This window comes from Papaver somniferum, chromosome 8 (genome assembly GCF_003573695.1).
Source record: "Papaver somniferum cultivar HN1 chromosome 8, ASM357369v1, whole genome shotgun sequence".
Classification (NCBI taxonomy): domain Eukaryota; kingdom Viridiplantae; phylum Streptophyta; class Magnoliopsida; order Ranunculales; family Papaveraceae; genus Papaver; species Papaver somniferum.
Window position 1 is genome coordinate 9,608,334 of NC_039365.1, and position 20,605 is coordinate 9,628,938.

Below are 20,605 nucleotides of genomic sequence, written 5' to 3' on the forward strand. Positions count from 1 at the left end.
GAGAAACATTGTTGCAGGGGTCTTGTTTGGCGTTGATAGATCGAGGAGATAAATGGAGATGCTTTATATCGAGTTGCTGCTGTGACCAGAGGAGAGCTAGACTGAGTACTGGAGATTTTTGGTGGTGGTGCTTGAGTCTCTTCATGTCCAGTTGTGAGTTGAATAAGTGCTAGTGGAGACTGATTTGAGTTGTGCAGTCGACGGAGCAAAGAAGAATGGGATCGTCTCTACACCCGCTAAAACAACAGTGGAGTATGGGAAGAAACTAATTAAGAAGCTGGTGCAGCGAAGACGAGAACTTCTTGGCAGGGAATTCAGACGAAACACTGATGTAAACTGAAATGCAGGGAAAGAATGGTGTTGTGTATGATTGAACAACGACTGTAATGGTGGACTGATTTGCATTAGACAGACAAGAAAATATAAGAGCTAATGGATCGAGTCTGGTTAGTCTGGCTTGCCGAGAAACCAGTGTTGAAGTGCACACTTTGCCGGTGATGTGTAGGTCGAGATTTGAATGGTCAGTAGAAAGATGTGGTGGCCGAGATTTTGGAGCAACAAACGGAGTTGGATTTGGCTTGAATTTGGAAGCCGGTGGTGGATTGGCCCTGACAATTTCAGCTGGATCCAGTTTAGATTTGTGACAGCGCATATATAAACATCGGTGAATAGAAACTGAGGAGGGGGTTGCGGCTACAGAGCCAAAACCAGAGGAGAAAGGAGGCGGCTACACTGCCGTTTCGTGAGAGCGGAGCAAGAGGAAGACGACAACGATCTTATGGGTTTAACCTCTCTATCTTGTCTTATTTGTTTTGATGAATTTTGAGAAATCCATTGTCATGTTTTGCTAGATGTTTTGTAGCTAGGGTTTATGGTTAAAACTACTTGGGTATTAGGCCATTTTTGATTGAATTGAATTATGAAGCATTAGACCGTTATGATTTGAATAAATTAATTCTTGATATTGTTTATCGATTTATTGAAAACGAGTTGCTGCATTACCGGTTCTAGAAACCTATTTAGTCTCATTATTTATTGTAAAATTAATTGATAATCTTACAAATATTTTTGGTCTCATTATTTGATAATTCATACTTGGGTTAAACTCTTTGATGGATTATGCTTAGAATAGTCAAACAATATTTGTGAATTAATATTTAGTTTCGTATAACTTTCTCGCTAATGCGTTTTGATGGTGTATGCTTGGATATATTCTTTTGATGCACTATACTTAGGGTATACCAGTGACGTTTACGACTCTATGCTTATAATAGGTGATGCCAATAGAACAAAAGATAAATACATATTCAGAATTATGTTTCTTATCAGTAATTGAACAGAAATAGTAGTTGATTCCATAAAACCCTAGTTACCGACTCTCACATCCTTGGTTACATTTTTATTATTTTGCTTTCATTGTTTCAAAAACTTATGAAATATTGAATTTGGTTGGTTACTTTTTGGTATCAGTTAGTAGCAGTATTTTCACTAGTTCTCTCTCCTTACATGTGCTCGCAGTTCAACTAACATGTGCTCGCAGTTCACTTAAAAAGCAGATAAGTGTTGCAGTTCAAAAAAAAAGTGTGCTCTATTTTTTAACACATGTTCTCTCTCCTTACATGTGCTCGCAGTTCAACTAACAGCGAGATTGAAGCGCGGAATTGTTCAGCGCTGTTAAAATGACCTTTTCGCCGAATGGTTCAGCACTGAACGAATATTCCAGGGCATTTGTGCTGAACTATTCAGCGCCAGACCCAGGCGTTGTTCCATTCAGTGCTCCATCTCAGCACTGCACAATACAACCGCTTGAACTTTTTTTTTCTTTCCTACACCACTTTTACACCACAACGACTATTTTTTTTTTCAAATTCTAAATTTTTAAATGTTCTCTTTTTTCCTACACCTAGTTTACATCACCAACGACTATGTTTTCAAATTTTGAATTGTGAAATGTTTGACAATTTGTTCCAATGGTTGTTTGTTTCAAGATTTGAAGATTTACCAAAGTAAGGGAAATATCTTTCCTTACATTGGAAAACAAGGTTACAATGCTTTTTTGAAGAAACTCAAAAATTACATTGAAATTAAAATAACTTAAAAAATAAAAAAGTACATTGAAATTGAAATCCTACTTCTAAATAACTTAATCAAAAATAATCAAATTATCATACAAATTTTACCTATAAACTAATCATACAAATTATCATTCATTTTCATCACAAAAATCAAATTTCATTTTTTGTTCATCACACATAATCAAATTAAATCCCAAAAAAAAAATCATCATAAATAATCAAATTAAATCATACACATATCATCTAAATACGAAAGATCAATCATCAATTTGAACGAAATCGCAACAAAAATCAAAAATCAAAAATCATAAAACTTTAAACCTAAAATTTAAATTTCTTAACTTGAATGATTTCGTGGATGGAATCACACCAAACTACCTTCAATCGATCATAAATTCGATATAGAATAAATCCACGGGAGGAATTTTTGATTTTTTTTTCTTCTAAAACTCTTGAATTTGGACATGCATTTTTAGGAGAAACTGAGGATAAATGAGTGAGAAGTGAAATGGGGAAGAAGATCGATCTTCCGTGAAGATATCGATTTTTCTGGGCGCTGAATGGTGCGGCGCTGCCGCTGCTCGGGGTGGCAATGTCAACTCAGTTGACTGAGTCAAGCGCTGTTCTGTGCGGCGTTCAGGTGGGCGCTGAACTATTCAGCGTTCAACGCTGTTCTATTCAGCGGCTAGCTGCTAGATTAGCAATACCATGGGACTTAATAAGTTGCCCTAGCTGACGTGGACTGCTAATCTAGATGCTAGATTAGCACCCATAAGACTTAGCCTTAGGTAGGAATGACTTTCTCTCGAAGGTAGAAGATTTAATATTTAATAAAACTTGGGTTATTTCTACAAGGGTCCGTACTGTGATAGTTTAAGGTGGTATTTAATGTTGATAACTTATCAGCTATTGCTGCTGGAGATGATTACAGAATTGGGGACCTTGATTAGAAAGGTGTTTTCTCGGTAAGGTCTGCAAAGGCTGCTCCAAAACCCAGTGAACTTATGATTTGCTGTGATGGTACAATAAGGGGAAACCAGGCCAAGCTGGTGCACACTTATGATGTGCTTTGAGCCTTATGCGTTGGGCTTGGATGACAGACCAATTGTGTGGCTGAAATCAGTGCATTAATTTTTGGATTGGAATTGGCTCGTAGATGGAACGCGAAGAAAATTTCTATTTGATAAGACTCAATGAGTCGTGTTCAGGCTTTGGAAAATGGTGAATTGTCGTGGGACTTGAAGTAGAAACAGAGGATGTCGTGTGCGTTTTATGATAAAGTTCGTCATATCCACAACTATGCGGAAGTTAATTTTGCTGCTGATAACTTAGCCAAGCGGACAGATCTGCTTGCTGAAAATGATACCTAACTTTTTAATGGTAAGTCAGATTTTATTCTATGAAATAGCCTGGTGAAATTTAGTTTCTATTCAAATAGTCCAGGGAAGTTCCTGGGAGACTTTTGGCTCTCGTTCTGTCATAGACTTTCCTTGTAATTAATTTGATTTTAATAAATTTTACTAACCTAGCCTTGTTAGGGGCGACCCCGAAAGAATTAGGGGCGATTTTTTTATTCTCATCCCATAGGTGTGGTTATGGGATGTCCTAATGGTTAGAAAATACTTATATGCCCTTTTATAATCGGTAGTCTAGTTTTGTTTTTATCTACAGATTACGACTGTATTCTTCCTTCTTTGATTTGTTTCGAAAAAATTATATTTGGGGCTACTATCACAATCGGTAGATAATAAACATCACGAAACTACCGGTTGTGAAAGTAGAGAAATTCAAAATTCCATTGGTATTTGAAAATATTGAATATGGGACGACTACTATAATCGTTAGATAATCAACATCACGAAACTACCAATTATACAATCAGTAGGCAATTAACATCAAGAAACTACCGATTGTGAAAATAGAGAAATCCAAAATTCTACTAGTTTCTAAATTTTTTAAACTTGGGGCTACTACCGCAATCGGTGGATAATGAACATCACGAAACTACTGATTGTTTAATCGGTAGATAATAAATATTATGAAACTACCGATTGTGAAAATAAAGAAATGCAAAATTCCATTAATTTTTGAAAATTTTGTATTTGGGGCTACTACCACAATCGGTAGATAATGAACATTATGAAACTACCGATTGTGGAAATAGAGAAATGCAAAATACCACTAGTTTTTAAATTTTTTGAATTTGGGGCTACTACCAAAATTGGTAGATAATGAACATCACGAAACTACCGATTATATAATCGGTAGATAGTAAATATTACAAAACTACCGATTGTGAAAATAGAGAAATGTAAAATTCCACTAGCTTTTGAAAAATTTGAATTTGAGGCAACTACCACAATCGATAGATAATGAACATCACGAGACAACCGATTGTACAATCGGTAGATAATAAATATCATGAGACTACCGATTGTATAATCGGAAGTTAATGAACATCACGAGACTACCGATTGGCTTATCTATTTGAACAGAAAGATATAATCGGTAGATAAATTACTCTATTATCTACCATTTCTGAGACATTAATGGCGTTGAATGCATTCAATCATCTCGCTAATCAGTATTGAACCTTCAACATGATATTTTTCATTATGTTTCTAGCCTTTTTCTTCATACAGATCCAAGTTTGTTGTTGATTTAAGAAAAAATGGTTCTCCTTTTTTTTTTTCTTCTTCTTCTTCTACTCTAAAACCTTAAAACTACAAAACTAAAATAATTTTCCTCTATATAAAATATTTCTCCCGATTATAAACTGAATTACCGATTGTCAAGGTTAAAATTGGCATTATGAAAAATAGGAAATAAGAGGTGGTTTCATTTTAGGTTTGGGTGACCCTATTTTATTTTATTAGTCGCCCTTAATTTTTCCGGGGTCACCCAAAAGACACCAGGTTTATTAACCGGGGCAAAAAGAGAAGTGGCAGATCCTCCTTTCCTATGCACATAGGGACCAGCCTTAACCAAGCCGCAAATGTTAGAAAAACGCAATATCTCACTCTCATTCGCCAGTACTGTAAATGTTGAGTCTTCGTCTGCGCGCCATGGCTGGCGCAACTCTTTCAACCCCTTCTTCCCTAAGCTTTAAAAACCCTAGTTTCTCAACCAAAAGATTCCCGAATCCATCTCCACTCAATGGAGTTTTCTTCAGAAACCAAAATAAAACCCAAGATTGTTTCCGCGAATCATCTATTCGGTGTTTCGTTTCTGCTTCCGCTGTGGGTAGAATCAAAGTTCAGAATCCTATCGTTGAAATGGACGGTAAGAGAAAGCCCTCTTCGAACCCTAATTCTGAAATCATCATATCGGGACACTAATTTTTGTGGTTTTGATTTGATGTTTGTATGTAGGTGATGAAATGACTAGAGTAATTTGGAAGATGATTAAAGATAAGGTTAGACTTTAATTGAGTTTGAGATCTTTTATTATTTCCTTATAGGTTTTTCTTAATTTAGTTTTTTTGGGTTGATGTTATTTTTGCAGCTTATACTTCCTTACTTGGATTTGGATATTAAGTACTATGATCTAGGTATACTGAATCGTGATGCTACTGATGATAATGTTACAGTTGAAAGTGCCGAAGCTACTCTCAAGTAAGTCCTTTCTTGAAATTTTGTGTATACACAGTTTAATTTATTAGAGATGTTGAGTTTTTAGTTGATCGTGAATATAATCGTTTATCTCAAACTTTTATCTAACAACTAGGAACAGTCCTGCTACATCTTGGAACTTTGTTGAATTATGTTTGTTAAAATCTTTTAGATGAAATCATACTTTGTTCTAGTTGAAGAACTTATTGAATTGGTACAGGTACAATGTAGCTGTCAAATGTGCAACGATTACTCCCGGTGAGATACATAAATATATGTATATCTAGACCTCATCTGTTTTTGATTGTAGATTGTACCACAACGGCTTCGAAACGCAGAAAATGTTACTGCATTGGTTGTGATGTAGTGAGATACTGATACGTGGTGTTTATTTTAATTTGGTAACCAATAAGGTGGTTTTTGTTTTGATTTTCTCATTTGACATCAAATAGATGAAGCTAGAGTCAAAGAGTTTGGCCTGAAAGCTATTTGGAGAAGCCCCAATGGGACGATACGGAACATTTTGAATGGTGTGTATTTTTTGCCATCTCAGGCGGTTACTTTCAACATATTTCTGATTGTACTAATCTGGTTTGGGGTGCCTGTGTTTGACTGTATTGTCTTATTCCTTTCCTCGCATCTTCGTTGATCCGTCTGTCCATGTAGATTAATTCTGTTCTTTTTTTGTTTCCGCAGGAACTGTTTTTCGTGAACCCATCATGTCCAGAATATCCCTAGGATTGTCACTGGTAATGCTTTGGTTTTTGTTTGTGATGTTAGAGATTTGAAGTGCTGAGTATTTGGTTTTTATACTTACTATTAAGGTTATCACAGGTTGGAAAAAAGCCATTTGCATTGGTAGGCATGCCTTTGGAGACCAGTATCGCGCGGCTGATTTGGTGGTTAAAGGACCAGGAAAGCTTAAAATGGTCTTCGGCTTAGTAGCCAGAAACGTGAAAGGGCTTCACGAATCTCCTTCAAATCCGCGATTTTGCGTTCCCAAAAGAAATTCGTATCAGGAACGCGATCTTAACATGCAAAAAACGCGCTCCCAACTAACCAGAATCGTGTGCTTTCAAACTCCAACCAATCCCAACATAAACTTAATTCCCACCACTGATTTCCAATGCAAACTTAATCCCGGCATAAACTTATTCCCGACATAAACTTAATTCCCATCGATTTCCAATGTTTGGTTTCTTGTAATCAGATAGCAAATTTGATTTTCTTTTTATCACTTCAGATCTGGAAACTGAAGAGACATGGTATATCCTATATAAGGTCGTTACCCATACTTACATAGTTCCATCAAACAAACTGTTTCTCTTCTTTCTCTTTTATTCAACCATGGATACATCTTCAAACTCAGTAATAAATTTAGAAGAGAATGATGGCGACCAAGATGAAGAATTAACCGCAACTCCTCTTTGGAAATACGTTCAAAAGATTGATAAGAAAACTGGAGATAAAGGAGGTGGTGGTGGACAGAAGTTCATATGCAATTTCGGTTGCAAAGTGGAACCATATGCAGGATCTTATTCGAGGGTACGTCAACACTTGATTGGTATTTTACCTGGCGGCAAGTATCAAGGTATATCATTATGTTCTAAAGTTTCAAAAGAAATGAGAGATTTTAAAAAAAGAAGAACTTGATGCAAGAAGCTTGTACGGTGATAGTGCTAAAGTAAAAAAGCTTTCCTTACCAAATTCTAGTACGACACAAAATCAGCAGACATGTACGGGTCAAAGTGAATTATTTGAGAGTATTGTTAATAAAATGTTTCAGAAGCACAGTAGGGATGATGTTGATCAAAAGATCGCGAGATGCTTATATGTAAATGCAATTCCCATGAATGTTCTTCGGTCTCCATCTTGGGCAGAAATGGTGTCCGCCATTAATAATGCACCAAAAGGCTACAAGTCTCCTTCTTATGAAAAGGCTAGAACTTCTTTATTAGACAAGGAGCAAATGCTGGTAAAGCAAGCCCTAAATCCTTTGGTGAGTGATTGGCAGGCTCATGGAGTTTCAATTGTCTCTGATGGTTGGTCAAATGTGAAAAATACATCATTATAAATATTTGGCGGTATCAGACGGCAAAGCAATGTTTCTAAGCGCACACGACGTCTCAGGAATAGAGAAAACTGGTGAGAACATTTCTGCGATTCTCTTGAAAGCAATTGAAGAGATTGGGCCTTGGAATGTTATACAAGTCCTCACAGACAATGCGGCAAATTGCAAACTGGCTGGAGAAATCATAGAACAAAAGTATCCCCATATATTTTGGTCGGGTTGTTTAGCACACACCCTAAATTTATTAATGAAGGACATAGCAAAATCCAAGGAACCAGCCATTTCATTTGTGAAAGAAACATATACAAAAGGCAAGGACATTGTGAAGTTCGTGAGGAATCATTCTCAATGTCTTGCTTTATTTAAGAAGTTTTCCCATTTGGAGGTTCTCAAATCAAAGAAGACACGGTTTGGATTTCATTTCGTCGTGTTGTCCCGGATTGTCGAGGTAAGAGCTTCTTTGATTTCCATGGTATTATCAGAAGAATGGAAAGAACTTAAGAAACCTGCAAATGCAGAAGAACATGCAAAAATCACCTCAATTGTCATGGATGGGAATTTTTGGAGTAATGCGGAGAAGGTGTTGCGAATAACGAAGCCGATATATATAATGCTTAGATTTTCAGATTCCGATAAGGCCGTTATAGGAGAAGCATATGAGCAAATGGATACGATGCTGGGAAATTTACAAGACACACTTGCAGATGATATAATGATTCGAGATATTACTCAGCAAATTGTGGTCCAGAGATGGAGTAAAACAAATATCCCATTGCACTGTTTAGCTTATTTGCTTGTCCCTAAGTATTACACGAATGCATGGCTAATGAAACCAGCTCCTGGTGGCGTTAGTAGGAAGAAGCCTAACTTCGACCAAGAAGTTCAAGATGGATATCTAGCTGCTATAGATAAGATGTTTCTAGTGCCGGAAGAAGCTGCGGTTATACGACATCAAATTAGTGATTTTGTAAGTAATGGAGGTTGTTTCGCGCGCCCACAAGCTATAGCGGATAGAGCAAAGATGAGTGCAAAACAGTGGTGGGGTTTATACGGCGGAGGAGCACCAGAGCTTTACAACTTAGCTATGAGAGTGTTGTCTCAAAGTGTTAACTCGTCTTGTGCAGAAAGATGTTGGAGCACATATAGCTACATCCACAGTGTAAAGAGAAACAAATTGGGAGCTGATAGGGCTGAAAAGCTTGTGTATGTTCACTATAATCAACGTCTTCTTGCAAGGCAAAGAGCAGATTATGGGAATCTGTATAGAAATTGGGATGTAAATCCAGAAGAAAACAACATTGAAGAAGCTATTGAAGTAATTGAGGCAAGGGAACGAGACGCTGTATTTGATGATGAAGCAAACTACTTTACAACACCAACACCAGCTCTTATCCCTCCATCCTCCCCTACACCAACACCTCCACCTCCACCTCCACCTCCACCTCCAAGTTCACAAGAGCAGGAAACACAAGCACAAATTAGAGTTCAGAGTGCCCGTAACAAACACAAGAGGCAAAAAAAATCAATGAATGAGATATATTCTCGAACATGATTAATATTTTCTAAATATTTAAGGTTTATGTCTTATTTATTGGTTGCAAAATTAGAAAATTAGTAATATAACTAAGATTGTTAAAAAATTGTAATTTACGTTCCCAACGCGTTCTGCGAATTTTATTTTTTGAAAATTTTACGATTCGCGTTTCCGTTTCCGTTCCCGCTCCCGTCCCCGTTCCCGCTCCTGGCTACTAAGGTCTTCGGTAAGATGATAAGGAATTATTTGCAATATCCCCAATCTAAAACACTTTTTAATGGTCAAGAAGTAATAGTCTGTCTTTGTTAATCATCTTCAGCCCCAGAAGATGGAAGCACTCCGCAAGAGCTTAATGTTTATGATTTCAAGGGCCCTGGAATTGCTCTGGCAATGTACAACGTTGACGAGGTTTGTTTCATTAGAGTTTCTCCAAAGAGGCGATTTGTGGACCCTTGTCTGTATCTATTGACAGCTGTTTAACATTTTTCAGTCAATTCGAGCTTTTGCTGAGTCGGCAATGGCAATGGCGCTTACAAAGAAATGGCCTCTCTACTTGAGCACCAAAAACACTATCCTAAAGAGATACGATGGAAGGTACCTTTTGAATCTACTTGAGTTGGATGTGATCTACATTAATTTTTAGCAGTTATTATTACGTGAAGCTAACACAATCTTCATGGGAGAAATTTCAGGTTTAAGGATATCTTCCAGGAGGTATATGAAACTAACTGGAAGGAAAAGTTTGAAGAGAATTCCATATGGTTAGGACACATCTAACATCTCCGATGCACAACTCCATTATACTTATCCTCTAATAGTAGCTGATGAAAAATCTAAGTTTCAGGTATGAGCATCGTCTAATTGATGACATGGTGGCATATGCACTAAAAAGCGAAGGTGGATATGTGTGGGCATGCAAAAATTATGATGGAGATGTCCAGAGTGATTTCCTCGCTCAAGGTACTGCTTTGTGCTATTACCACTTGACTATTTGTTCCAGTGAAGATTTTGTTGACCATACCTCTTTGATAGGCTGCAAACATCACTTAGGTAGTGTTTTGGGATTAAAGCTATGAAGTGCTTTATAACTTCTTTCAAGTTTATACAGCGGTCGATAACAATTGCAAACCGTTTTCTTTTCCCCCTTTTATTAGAAGGTGCTGCCGTTTTATCCCATTCAAAAGAGATTTCACTATAGGTTTTAATTATAGTTGAATTGGAAAATTATCAAGCAAGACTTTACTGCTTTTACAACAAATTTTTCTTTATTGTTTTTCTAAGGTTTAGAGGCTTCGTATCCACAACACGCCATAACAGAACACAACAGGATATTAATCTTTCGAACTTCACATCTTACCCATCTACGCATAGGTCTTGCAGACATACTGATAGTCAAAATGTCTTCTCGAACACCTATTCTACTCTACATGGCCACTACGGATACAAGACAAGTTCCCCAGAGAACCTTGTAGAGCATCTCTAACTGCACGACCCTAACTGTTTGTTGATGGATGCAGGATTTGGTTCTCTTGGCTTGATGAGTTCTGTATTGGTTAGTACCGCTACATATTCTTTCATCTATTTCTTTAATAGAAAAAGAATTTAAATCTTATGGTGGTGGTGTATCTGCCATATGCAGTTATCCTCGGATGGAAAGACATTAGAAGCTGAGGCTGCTCATGGGACTGTGACTCGGCATTTTCGGTTACACCAGAAGGGACAAGAAACTAGTACAAACAGCATTGCATCCATATTTGCATGGACAAGGGGTCTTGAACATAGGTACTTTTTTTTGCTGTTTATCTTTCACACCATACTAAGTTGTGCTTGGTGCATTTTGTAATTTGTCACATGAATTAATTTTTTATGTTTTGCTCCAAGCTTCTTACCACCAATTAATTTTCTTCAGGGCCAAACTAGATCATCATGAGAAGTTATTGGATTTTGTCTCGAAGTTAGAGGCAGCATGCATCGAAACAGTTGAAACAGGGAAAATGACGAAGGATCTTGCCCTTCTGTCTCATGGACCCAAGTCAGTATCACCCAACCCTGGACTTCGTCATTTTACATCCTTTCGACTTTTCTTTTTCTTGTACAAATTAATCTGTACACTTTTTACTTGCTAACTAGCCTATAAAAGCGCATGACTTTGCTTTTGTTCTGATTATGGTGCGGTGCTTGTGGTATAAAACAGGGTATCAAGAGACCTATATTTGAACACCGAAGAATTCATTGATGCCGTTGCAGAGAATCTTGACGTGAAGCTTAGGGCCCCAGCACTTTTGTGAGTACATTTAAAGTATCTGTAGTTGGTAAGGTTAAATAAAATTACTATTGGCAGGGTGAATTATGTAACCGAGTGTTTATCAGCAGGTGGTTTAATATTTTCTTCAGAGCAATTATTAGCCTGAAACTTGTACAATGTAGTACCAATTTTGTCAAACAGAACAGAAACAACGGCAGAATGAAAAAACAATCATCCGCGTATGCCGGTTTTAATAGGATTGTGCTACTTACCTGTCATGTTGATAGTTTATAAAATTTTCAAGTTATAAGAACACGAACAGATGCGGCAGTTGCCGTATTTGATTGATACAATGTTGGTCATCCAAGTATACTTCTAATGCTGTTTGGTACATTTAGGAAAAAACCTCAAAAAATTTTTAGTGGAAAGCCAGTAGCTATGAGAGGAAACTATGACTTTACTGATGGTTACCGGGCTGGAGACTAATTGAATACAGACTCAGAAGAAAACAAACGGGTATACAACAGTGAAGGCAGATTCAATTCAAACAATGGGTTCACGTGGCATATCTCTTATCAACAAATTGGATAATAAGAGACTGATGCACTGATAGTCTCTTGTGCCATATCCGGAACAGAACCTTCATTTGCAGCCACCAATTCAGTTCTTCCATACAAGAGACTTAAATTAACATCAAACAATATACATACAATTCCCTCGAAACAAAAGCCATGAATTTATTCCTCTGAAAACGCTCTTAGATAATTGTAAAACCCCGCTAATATGTACATTATGTACCCCCACCTTAACTTTTCTCCGTTTTCTCATTTTTAATTCGTTCATTTAAGCAAAACCCAGAAATTTCATGTCTTTTGAATCCAATACTCTTTTGAGTTTTCTGAAATGGGTTTGATCAAATTGGCATGGGTTCTTCATTTGTTTCTCACATTAGCTTGTTTAAGAACCCAGTGTTTTGCTGCTTCAAATGTCTCTGTTAACCTTGTAAAGACTCCTTTATCTATCTCAAGACGAAACAATGCTAAATTTGTGTTTGAAGTTTTAGAGGGTAAAGATGTTTGCAGAAATTGTACCATGAAATGCAAGGTTTGGAAGTTTGCTTCTTTATACCTTTGTTTTTGTTCTTACTTGACACTTCGGTATTTGCAAATCCTTAATTTTTACATTCACTTTTGTTTGAGTTTTGGTTGCCTTAACATCTTGTTTGCAGTTGGATCATCTAAATTCATCAAACTGTGAAGCTAAACAAGTTTCATACGTGGGTTTGCAAGATGGAGATCATATGTTTGAGGTCTGTATAAGTGGGTATCAAGGCGTGCGCTGTGCTACCTATAATTGGACCATTGGTTAAGACTTGCTCTTCTATTCTCCATTTAAACTTATACTTACTGAAGATACTAGAATGTTCATTTGGATGTCTAGCAATTTTCTAGCTGGGTTTAGTTTCTCTCATATATGCTTTTTCTATGCAGATTCAGTTCACCCTACTGCATATGTAAAAGCTTCATCACCCTTTACATATGCGCCGAATGTTGCTGTAGATATATCTTTCACTGAACCGTGTACCCTTGGAGGTGGTTTTGGGTGCGCATCTGTCAATTCTTGTAATGTGAGTGCCTGTCAAAGAAAAAACTAGTTAAGTTGCTAATTGAAAAGAAATAAAGAAGTAAAACTGTTTTCATACTCATCTTAATCTTTGTGTTTCGGAAAGAATCAGCACTTTTGTGTATTAGCTTGGTTTTAGTTGATAGAAAACATTGAAACTGCTGATAAAAACATTACTGTACATCTTCGCAGCTTCTTGTATATGGTCCAGGCCAAGTTATACCATCATCGCTCAAAATCCAAGAACCAGATCTCAAATTTTCGCTGCTAGTGAGCTTATCAACTAATGTTCAGTATGGACGGGTCGTGTTAGTAATGGATAAGAATTTCTGTACGGATAGCGCTGGAAATAGTTTTAGAAGAACTAAAAATTCAAGTTTTCTTGTCCATTTTGGTGAGTTTTGTTATATCGCCTGGTACTTCTCTTGCCATCATTGTGTATATTTTCTGAATTCTGGTGCTTTTAGTGCTTCTTCAGATAGAAGGAGTGTGCTTTCAAACATGATAATTCATATCCCAGAAATGCAACTTCAGCTCAACAATGAAATGCGAACAGTTCAGGCAACTAACAACTTCAAGAGTCTTCATGTGTATTTGTACTTCTCAGAACCTGTTCTCAACTCAACAAAAGAAATTCAAAGGTTTATTCATACAAACCAGGGTTTGCTACATCCTATCTATGGGAAAAGCCGTGGAAATCGTCGGTTTGTTTTCCTGGTGAGTTAACCTTTTTCTTTTTTTCTTGCGGGATGTTTATTTTCTGCTAACCCGCATTATATTTCATACACTTATTCTTCTTTTGAGAAGCAGCTTGAAAATTTTGATTTCAGGTAAAAGATGTTCCAGACGTTGCCGTTGTCACTATAAGCGTTGAATCAAGCTCTATAATAAGCAGGCAAGGAACTCCAGTTTCTCCAATCAGCCCAGTCACTTTCCTTTACGGTAACTCCAGTTTCTCCAATCAAGCATACAAAGATGTGAAAATTATTTCTGTAAGTTACGAACCCATCTTATCTTCCTCTGAATGTGGATGTGTTTGAAATGCCAGACTCGCGAAGGCCTTCTGTGAAACTGAGTACGACATCTAATATGAGAACAAAAGAAGATACTGTGCCTGTTCTGATACAGTTCTCCGACCCCGTATTTAACTTCAACTCATCATCATTAACTATATCAGGGGGCCATTTTCAGAGGCAAGTTACTAATTTGATTTTTTCCTTGAGTTAGTAAGTGTTCTCGGTGAGGAAAAGGACCCGTGCTGTTGTATTTGGATCTTACTGGAAAAAGAAAATTTTCACACCTCTGAAAGTATGAAGGTTAAAAATTCATGATAAGAAGTAATTTTCTGTAGGGGTAATGTTGTTAATCGTTCCCTCTCTTTTTAATACCCTCTTTTTATGTCTCCAGCTTTCGCGCAATAAGTCAGAGTGTATATTCTGTGGACATACATGCAGATGAAAATCTTGTATCTATCTGTGTTCTTGAAAATACAACCAGAGATGTTGCTGGGAACAGTAATCTAGCATCGAACATGCTATACGTGAGGCACTGTAAGGATGTTTCCCTTTCTTCAGTAACGTTATTTTGTGAAGGAGGCTAGTGCTGAAATAATCTTCATTTCCTCACCTATCTTTCCACCTATCGAATGTTGCACCATTTCCTAATGCATGTTTTCTGATCAAACTTTAACAGATGCTGTTCCTTTAGTATCATATGTGGTTTCAGCATTTGCAACTGCTGTTTTCGCGCTGACATCTTTAGCTGCGGGGCTACTAACTGTTGCAACTGCTAGTCTTCATTCTATCAAAAGATCCTCAAGATCATCTTCTTTGGCTGATCCTGCTAGGGTTCTTTTCGTAATATAACTGAACTTCATCAAGAGATTATCCGAGTCTTTATTACTTGGCCATGTAGTTTCAGTCGATAAAGTTTTATTTATCATTCCATTTTTTTTTGTTTGGCACAGAGAACTGCATGTCATATTCAGGTTTTTGCACTCTCAAGATGGTTAGCTGTGACACTGCCTGTTGAATACTATGAATTTACGAGGGGTTTACAGTGGAGTATTCCTTATCTTAGTCTTCCATGGGAAGGTGAATATGTGAGGTCAGTCATGGTAGATTCAAGCCCTCGTTCCATGCCACATTCAGAATTCTCAACAACATATGAACCAAGATTATTCGCTAACCCAAGATCAGGAGAAGCGAAATTAGACATAGCTCCCTCCATAGGTGGCTTGCCGCTTACTCCAATGGAATACACATCCTTTTTTGTTGTAAGAAACTGTTTCTAGATTTCCATTCTTTCTCATTCTTTTCCTTTAATTACATCTTTATATATATAATGCAGTTTAAACATGCAGAGCCAGAATTTGAAACCTGAAGCTGAATATATCACGGATTTGAATGACTCAAATGGGTATGTAATCCCTGCTATCTATGTTGTGAAAGGCGCCCTAGGCGCACGAGTCGTGCAAGGAGCGCCTAGACAAAAAAACGTTCAAGGCGCAAAAGTGCGAACAAATTTTTTTTTTCTGGGCGCCCAGGCGCTAGGCGAGGCTAATATAGCCTGCTATTTTGGTATTTAATAAAAGAAAGTGAATTTTTCAAAACTGAAATTGGCAAAAACATTATTGCGTGCAATCTGTAGCTGTCTACTTTACCTTACCAGAACAAGAAAAGTAACCCAGATAAATACATGTTTCGTTTCAATGTAACTAGAAATATGAAATTGAAGGCGCCTTGTTCTGTAGGTGGAGGGAGTTTGAGCGAAACATGTTCTGGTTAGCAGTATTTGGTGGCAGCTTGTTGCTACTCCATGGTCTAATACTCATTCTTTTGAAGTGGAAGAGGAATTCCGAAGAAAAAAAGTATAGTGGAGCTCTTGTACTGCCAAGATTTCAGATTTTCCTGACAATTCTTGCATTGCCCTGTATCTGTCAAGCCTCGGTGTTTCTTATTAAAGGTATTCCTACAGGACTCTTATCCTGACTCGTTAATAGAAATCACATAGCATTTTACATATTGCCTTATTTACATGGTTTTTTGCTGCTAATCTTCTTATTGCCTCTCTCTCTTACTCTTTTGTTTATTGAAGGAGGAGAAACTTGGCAAGAGATAGTTGGTATCTTATTGTTGGGAGTTCTATGTTTTCTACTTGTGGTTTTACTGTTGTTTCTTTCAGTCGGAATAACCATGGGCAAGTTACTTCAGTATAAGGAAGTTCATCAAGAAGGTCAGAAATTTCATTGGTACCAAGAAATCATAAGGGTGACTTTGGGTCCTGGTAAAAGAGGGCAATGGACATGGAAAAACCAATCTAATTCCGTCTATTTAACGATGTTAGGCCCCTTGTTTGAAGATCTTAGAGGACCACCTAAGTACATGCTTTCCCAGTTTGTTGGAGGTAGCCACATCCGTGGTGACCGCATTATCGCTTCTGATGACGAAAATGAAGATGCCGAGGCACCCTTGATTCAAAAATTATTTGGAATACTTAGGATTTACTACACTTTGCTGGAATCTGTGAAGCGGGTATCTATCGGGATTGTGGCTGGGTTATATTCAGCCAATAACACTTCAAGCACTCCAACTTTAGTTTTACTATGCATTACTTCATTTCAGCTTTTCTTCCTTGTTCTGAAAAAACCTTTTATAAAGAAAAGGGTTCAGTTAGTAGCGATCATCTCAGTTTTGTGCGAAGTGGGTATTTTTGCTACATGTCTGATTCTTATACAGAGGGAATTTTCTTTTGGCTGCGAGACAAGAATTGGAATCTTCATGATACTCCTGTTTCTTTTTGGATTTACTTCTCAAATCATTAGTGAATGGCATGCGTTATACAAACAGATATATCGGTTAGGGTCCGGTGACAAAAGATTCGTGTCAGGCTTGAAAACCACACTGTTTGGGTTACTGGTGATTTTCATCCCTAGAGACTTGCTTAAGAAACTTGAAGTTCAGCTCCAGAATGGTGAAACAGGGGACCCTGTTTCTTCTACTGATCAGAATAGAAGCTCGGGAGGTTCTGCAGACAAGCCATGGCTTAAACGACTATCAGAACTCGCAAAATCTAGCTTTAGCAAAGATGGCAGTGGGACATCAAAAGATCCCTCGACTAGTCGATTTTTTTGGAGCGGCAAAAGAAGTGGAAGTTCGTCTCTAGCTTCTTCGGCAGACTTCAAATCAAGATCAAAAACAATGTATAGAGATTTGGAGGACATTTTCTCGTCCAGGTGAACTGTTTTAGTAGTCCTTTAACTTTTACCTGATAGAACTATCTTGTCAAAAGTTCGGATGATTTGGCGGTGTAACAGTCATAACTTAATGAAAGATGGTTCTGATGATTTCATCAATAAATTATTGAATACCTCAATTGGACCTGAATTCAGTGCGCACGTTATTCGTGCTGGGGCAACATTTTGCTGACTGCTGAGTTACATTTGCTGTTTAAATGAGAATTTTGGCAACGGATGAGTGGATAAATCTTGAGGGACACTGATATTTATGTTTTCATGAGACCGATACCAGGTCAGTCAAACAATAATCTCCCTACTCACCTGGTCCATGCCTACAAAGACAGTCGGCAGCTTTTTAAATGCGGAAATGTTATCGGAGAAGCAGATGGTACCATCTCCTTCTTTTAAACTGTGTTAAGAGCTTCTCCAATGGTTGATGTGTTTATTTCATACTATGTGTTAACATTGTCTTGATCTTTTTCTGGTAAAATTCCCTTATATAAATATAAATTCCTAAATATTGGGAACTAGAAAAATTCATCTCCAACCCAAATCAATTTTAATCTTTTGTTTCTTAAGTGTCATTTAATAATTAGTTCATAATCATTCTATTTTCATTTTATAACTTATTTTCACTAACTAACTAACGTGGAAAGTGTCACTAACTAACGAGGAAAGAGGCGATTGAGAGAGAAAGAGAGAGGCAATGGAGAGAGAAAGAGAGAGTCAAATAGGCGATGGAGGTAAGAAGTATATTCAACTAGAGAGAAAAAGTATAGAGATCTCGATGGAATATATGGAACCAAGGAGTGGGTGAAGATTTTAGAAAGGGGAACGAGAGGATTTCGGGCATGGTTGATTTTTTCGAAGAGGATGGTTATGTGGTTGATAACTAAGGGTCTGTTTGGGAGCTTGGAAACAGGATAACATATCCTGGAAAAGTTTATCTTAATTTAATTTATGATAACCTTGTTAATGGTTAGTTTTATTGGTGTTTGTCTAAAATTCTATCATATCTTGGGTTAGGTTAATTTGTGTTTGTTTAACTACAAAAATATGTTAATATAAATAATTATTTCTTAGATAAATACTTATTTTAAAGGAAAATAACTGTCTAACCCAGGTGAGGATATAGGTATCCCAGGTATTTGGAAGAATACCATAACCTCACTTTTTAAGCTTCCTAAAATCAAGGAAGGTTTAGTAATCCTTATCCAGGATTGGAATTGCAGTAAGACAAACACATTTTAACAGTTTTTTGCTGGATAACCCAACCTAGGATGGGATATCCAGGATACCAAACACGACCTCAGTTTAACCAGATGTCAAAGAAAAATAATAAGGAGAAGAAATTTGAAAGGAAGGAAGGGGATCCGATGTATGAACTGAGGATCCAAAGGAACAATGAAGGTGAGTGTATCAGGGTTTCAAAATTTGATGTGGAAGATGAGGCAGATTCTTTAGTTTTTGCATTCCGGCTGGGGAATCAAGAAGTTGTTGGTCATTATTTGCTGAGGCACTAGACATGTTTATGGAGGTTAATGGTTTGAAGGAGAAGGAGTTGCAAACATTACCAATTGAGGATGATTTTCCTAAGAAAAATGTAGTGAATAAAGAAAGTAAGAAAAGAACAGGTGTGGTGGTGATTACGAAGAGGTTAAATTGGAATCAGGTTGCTTACTTGATTAAGAAGGAGATGAAAATGTTCAGATATTTGGATATTGAAAGGTTAACTGATAATGCAGCTTTGGTGCAGTTGGAGGAGGAGGAATGGCAAAGGATATGGAGACCAATTAAATGGAGATATAAAGATATAGCAATGAGATTATCACAATGGACAGGGAATGCAAAATTCAAAGGAGAGGAGAAGGTAGAAGAAAAGAATAAGCAGATTGTCATTCCAATTGAAAAAATAATTCAGGAGGTTCATTGTTTGAAAATCAGGGGATTGGTTAAACAGAAGTGGAAGACTGATGTTTTTGCTAAGATTGAGAATGAAGTTTCAGTAGGTGGATTTTCTAGAATAGATGTAGAAACGCTAAGATTGGAGGGATTTCACTTTTTTAGAATTGGAGTCTCTGGTAGTATCAACCAGATACCGGCGGTGTTGGTGATGGAGGTTGGCGGAGAGAAGGTGGTGCTGACGGTGAAGTGGGATCCGAAGTATGAGGAGAAAAAAAAGCTCAATGAGCTGGATTATGGTCAGGAATTAAGGATAATGGATGAGTCAATCGGAAAATTTGAAATTCAAAACTCTAATGCGGAGGTGGATAAACAGCTTCTACTAAAGGCAGGTTTAAACGCCGAAGGGGGGAGTATGTTGCTGAGCTGGATCGGGTTAATGGTGAGTCCACTAACTCGGTACAAGGAAGATGGGTTTTTGTTCTGGTTTCTAATCCGGTTCCAGTTTCAAATCAGTTGATTATTTCTAAATTAAATAAATCCGTCGAAGGAGGAACATATCTAAATAATAAAGATGCCCCAGTTTTTGAAGTTAATTCTGGTGATTCTGATGATGAGGAGAAGCAAGAAGAGGAGAGTGGATTATCTCAATCTCAATTAGAAATTATTGAAATTAATCTTCTTTCCGATATTGAGAATCAAATTGTTAAGAAGCTAGGTGATGTTAAAGTATCCAATTTAGAAAGCATGGAGATGGTGGGTGAAACGTCTGAATTGATGTTGTTACATTGTTGTAACTATGGTATTATTACTGATGAGGAGAAGGAGATGGTGAAACGCAGTATAATGAAGCAGCTAATGAAATACAAAGAAAGATTTCGCAAGATTAATATGGAGAAGAGGGTGTTACAGAATGGGAATGTTTCAATAGGAATTGAGGTCAACAATGAAAGATCCCAAGATGATTCGATTGAAAATGAGCAACAAATGGTATGTTTTAATGAATTATAAAATTATTTGTTGGAATATTAGAGGGTTGAATTCTTTTGATAAAATTACTGCTCTTAAAAATTTGATTTTTGCTCAAAGGTGTACAGTGTGTTTGATCCAAGAAACTAAAATCATGAAAATGAATCAATGGTTTGTTTAGAATCTGTGGTATGATGAAGACTTTGATTGGTGTTATTTTCCTTCTGCGGGCAGTAGTGGAGGATTGTTTGTGACAAGTCAAAATTGATCAAGGAAGATGAAAGAATGGGCTACAATAGCATTTCTACTATTTTTAAGTCTGTGTGCAATGGTTTTAA

At 37.1% G+C, this 20,605-nt stretch overlaps 1 protein-coding gene and 1 pseudogene across 3 annotated transcripts; both read left to right on the forward strand.

The window, feature by feature from the left end:
* Positions 1-5,089: 5,089 nt before the first annotated feature.
* LOC113304487 lies at positions 5,090-11,812 on the forward strand (annotated as a pseudogene).
* A 308-nt stretch (positions 11,813-12,120) lies between these two features.
* On the forward strand, positions 12,121-17,544 carry LOC113304311. 3 transcript variants are annotated; one of them, XM_026553388.1, is made up of 14 exons: positions 12,121-12,295; positions 12,395-12,640; positions 12,765-12,900; positions 13,027-13,163; positions 13,352-13,553; positions 13,638-13,876; positions 13,990-14,101; positions 14,208-14,352; positions 14,567-14,709; positions 14,852-15,015; positions 15,126-15,434; positions 15,522-15,577; positions 15,912-16,123; positions 16,256-17,544. In XM_026553388.1, exons 2-14 carry the CDS (start codon positions 12,440-12,442, stop codon positions 17,395-17,397), a joined length of 3,198 nt encoding a protein of 1,065 aa, XP_026409173.1. In that variant the 5' UTR covers positions 12,121-12,295; positions 12,395-12,439; the 3' UTR covers positions 17,398-17,544. The 3 variants fall into 3 exon arrangements, with proteins under 3 accessions (XP_026409173.1, XP_026409172.1, XP_026409174.1); XM_026553387.1 differs by having other exon boundaries at positions 12,121-12,640; XM_026553389.1 differs by lacking the exons at positions 12,121-12,295; positions 12,395-12,640 and having other exon boundaries at positions 12,765-12,845.
* The last annotated feature ends 3,061 nt before the right edge of the window (positions 17,545-20,605 follow it).

What these genes read in the sequence shown, in the direction of transcription:
- LOC113304311 (XM_026553387.1), top strand. Translation starts at nt 12,440, where the DNA reads ATGGGTTTGATCAAATTGGCATGGGTTCTTCATTTGTTTCTCACATTA. An exon ending in CATGCTATACGTGAGGCACT is followed by an intron (nt 14,710 to 14,851) that starts GTAAGGATGTTT and finishes AAACTTTAACAG; the next exon opens with ATGCTGTTCCTTTAGTATCA. An exon ending in ATCCTGCTAGGGTTCTTTTC is followed by an intron (nt 15,016 to 15,125) that starts GTAATATAACTG and finishes TGTTTGGCACAG; the next exon opens with AGAACTGCATGTCATATTCA.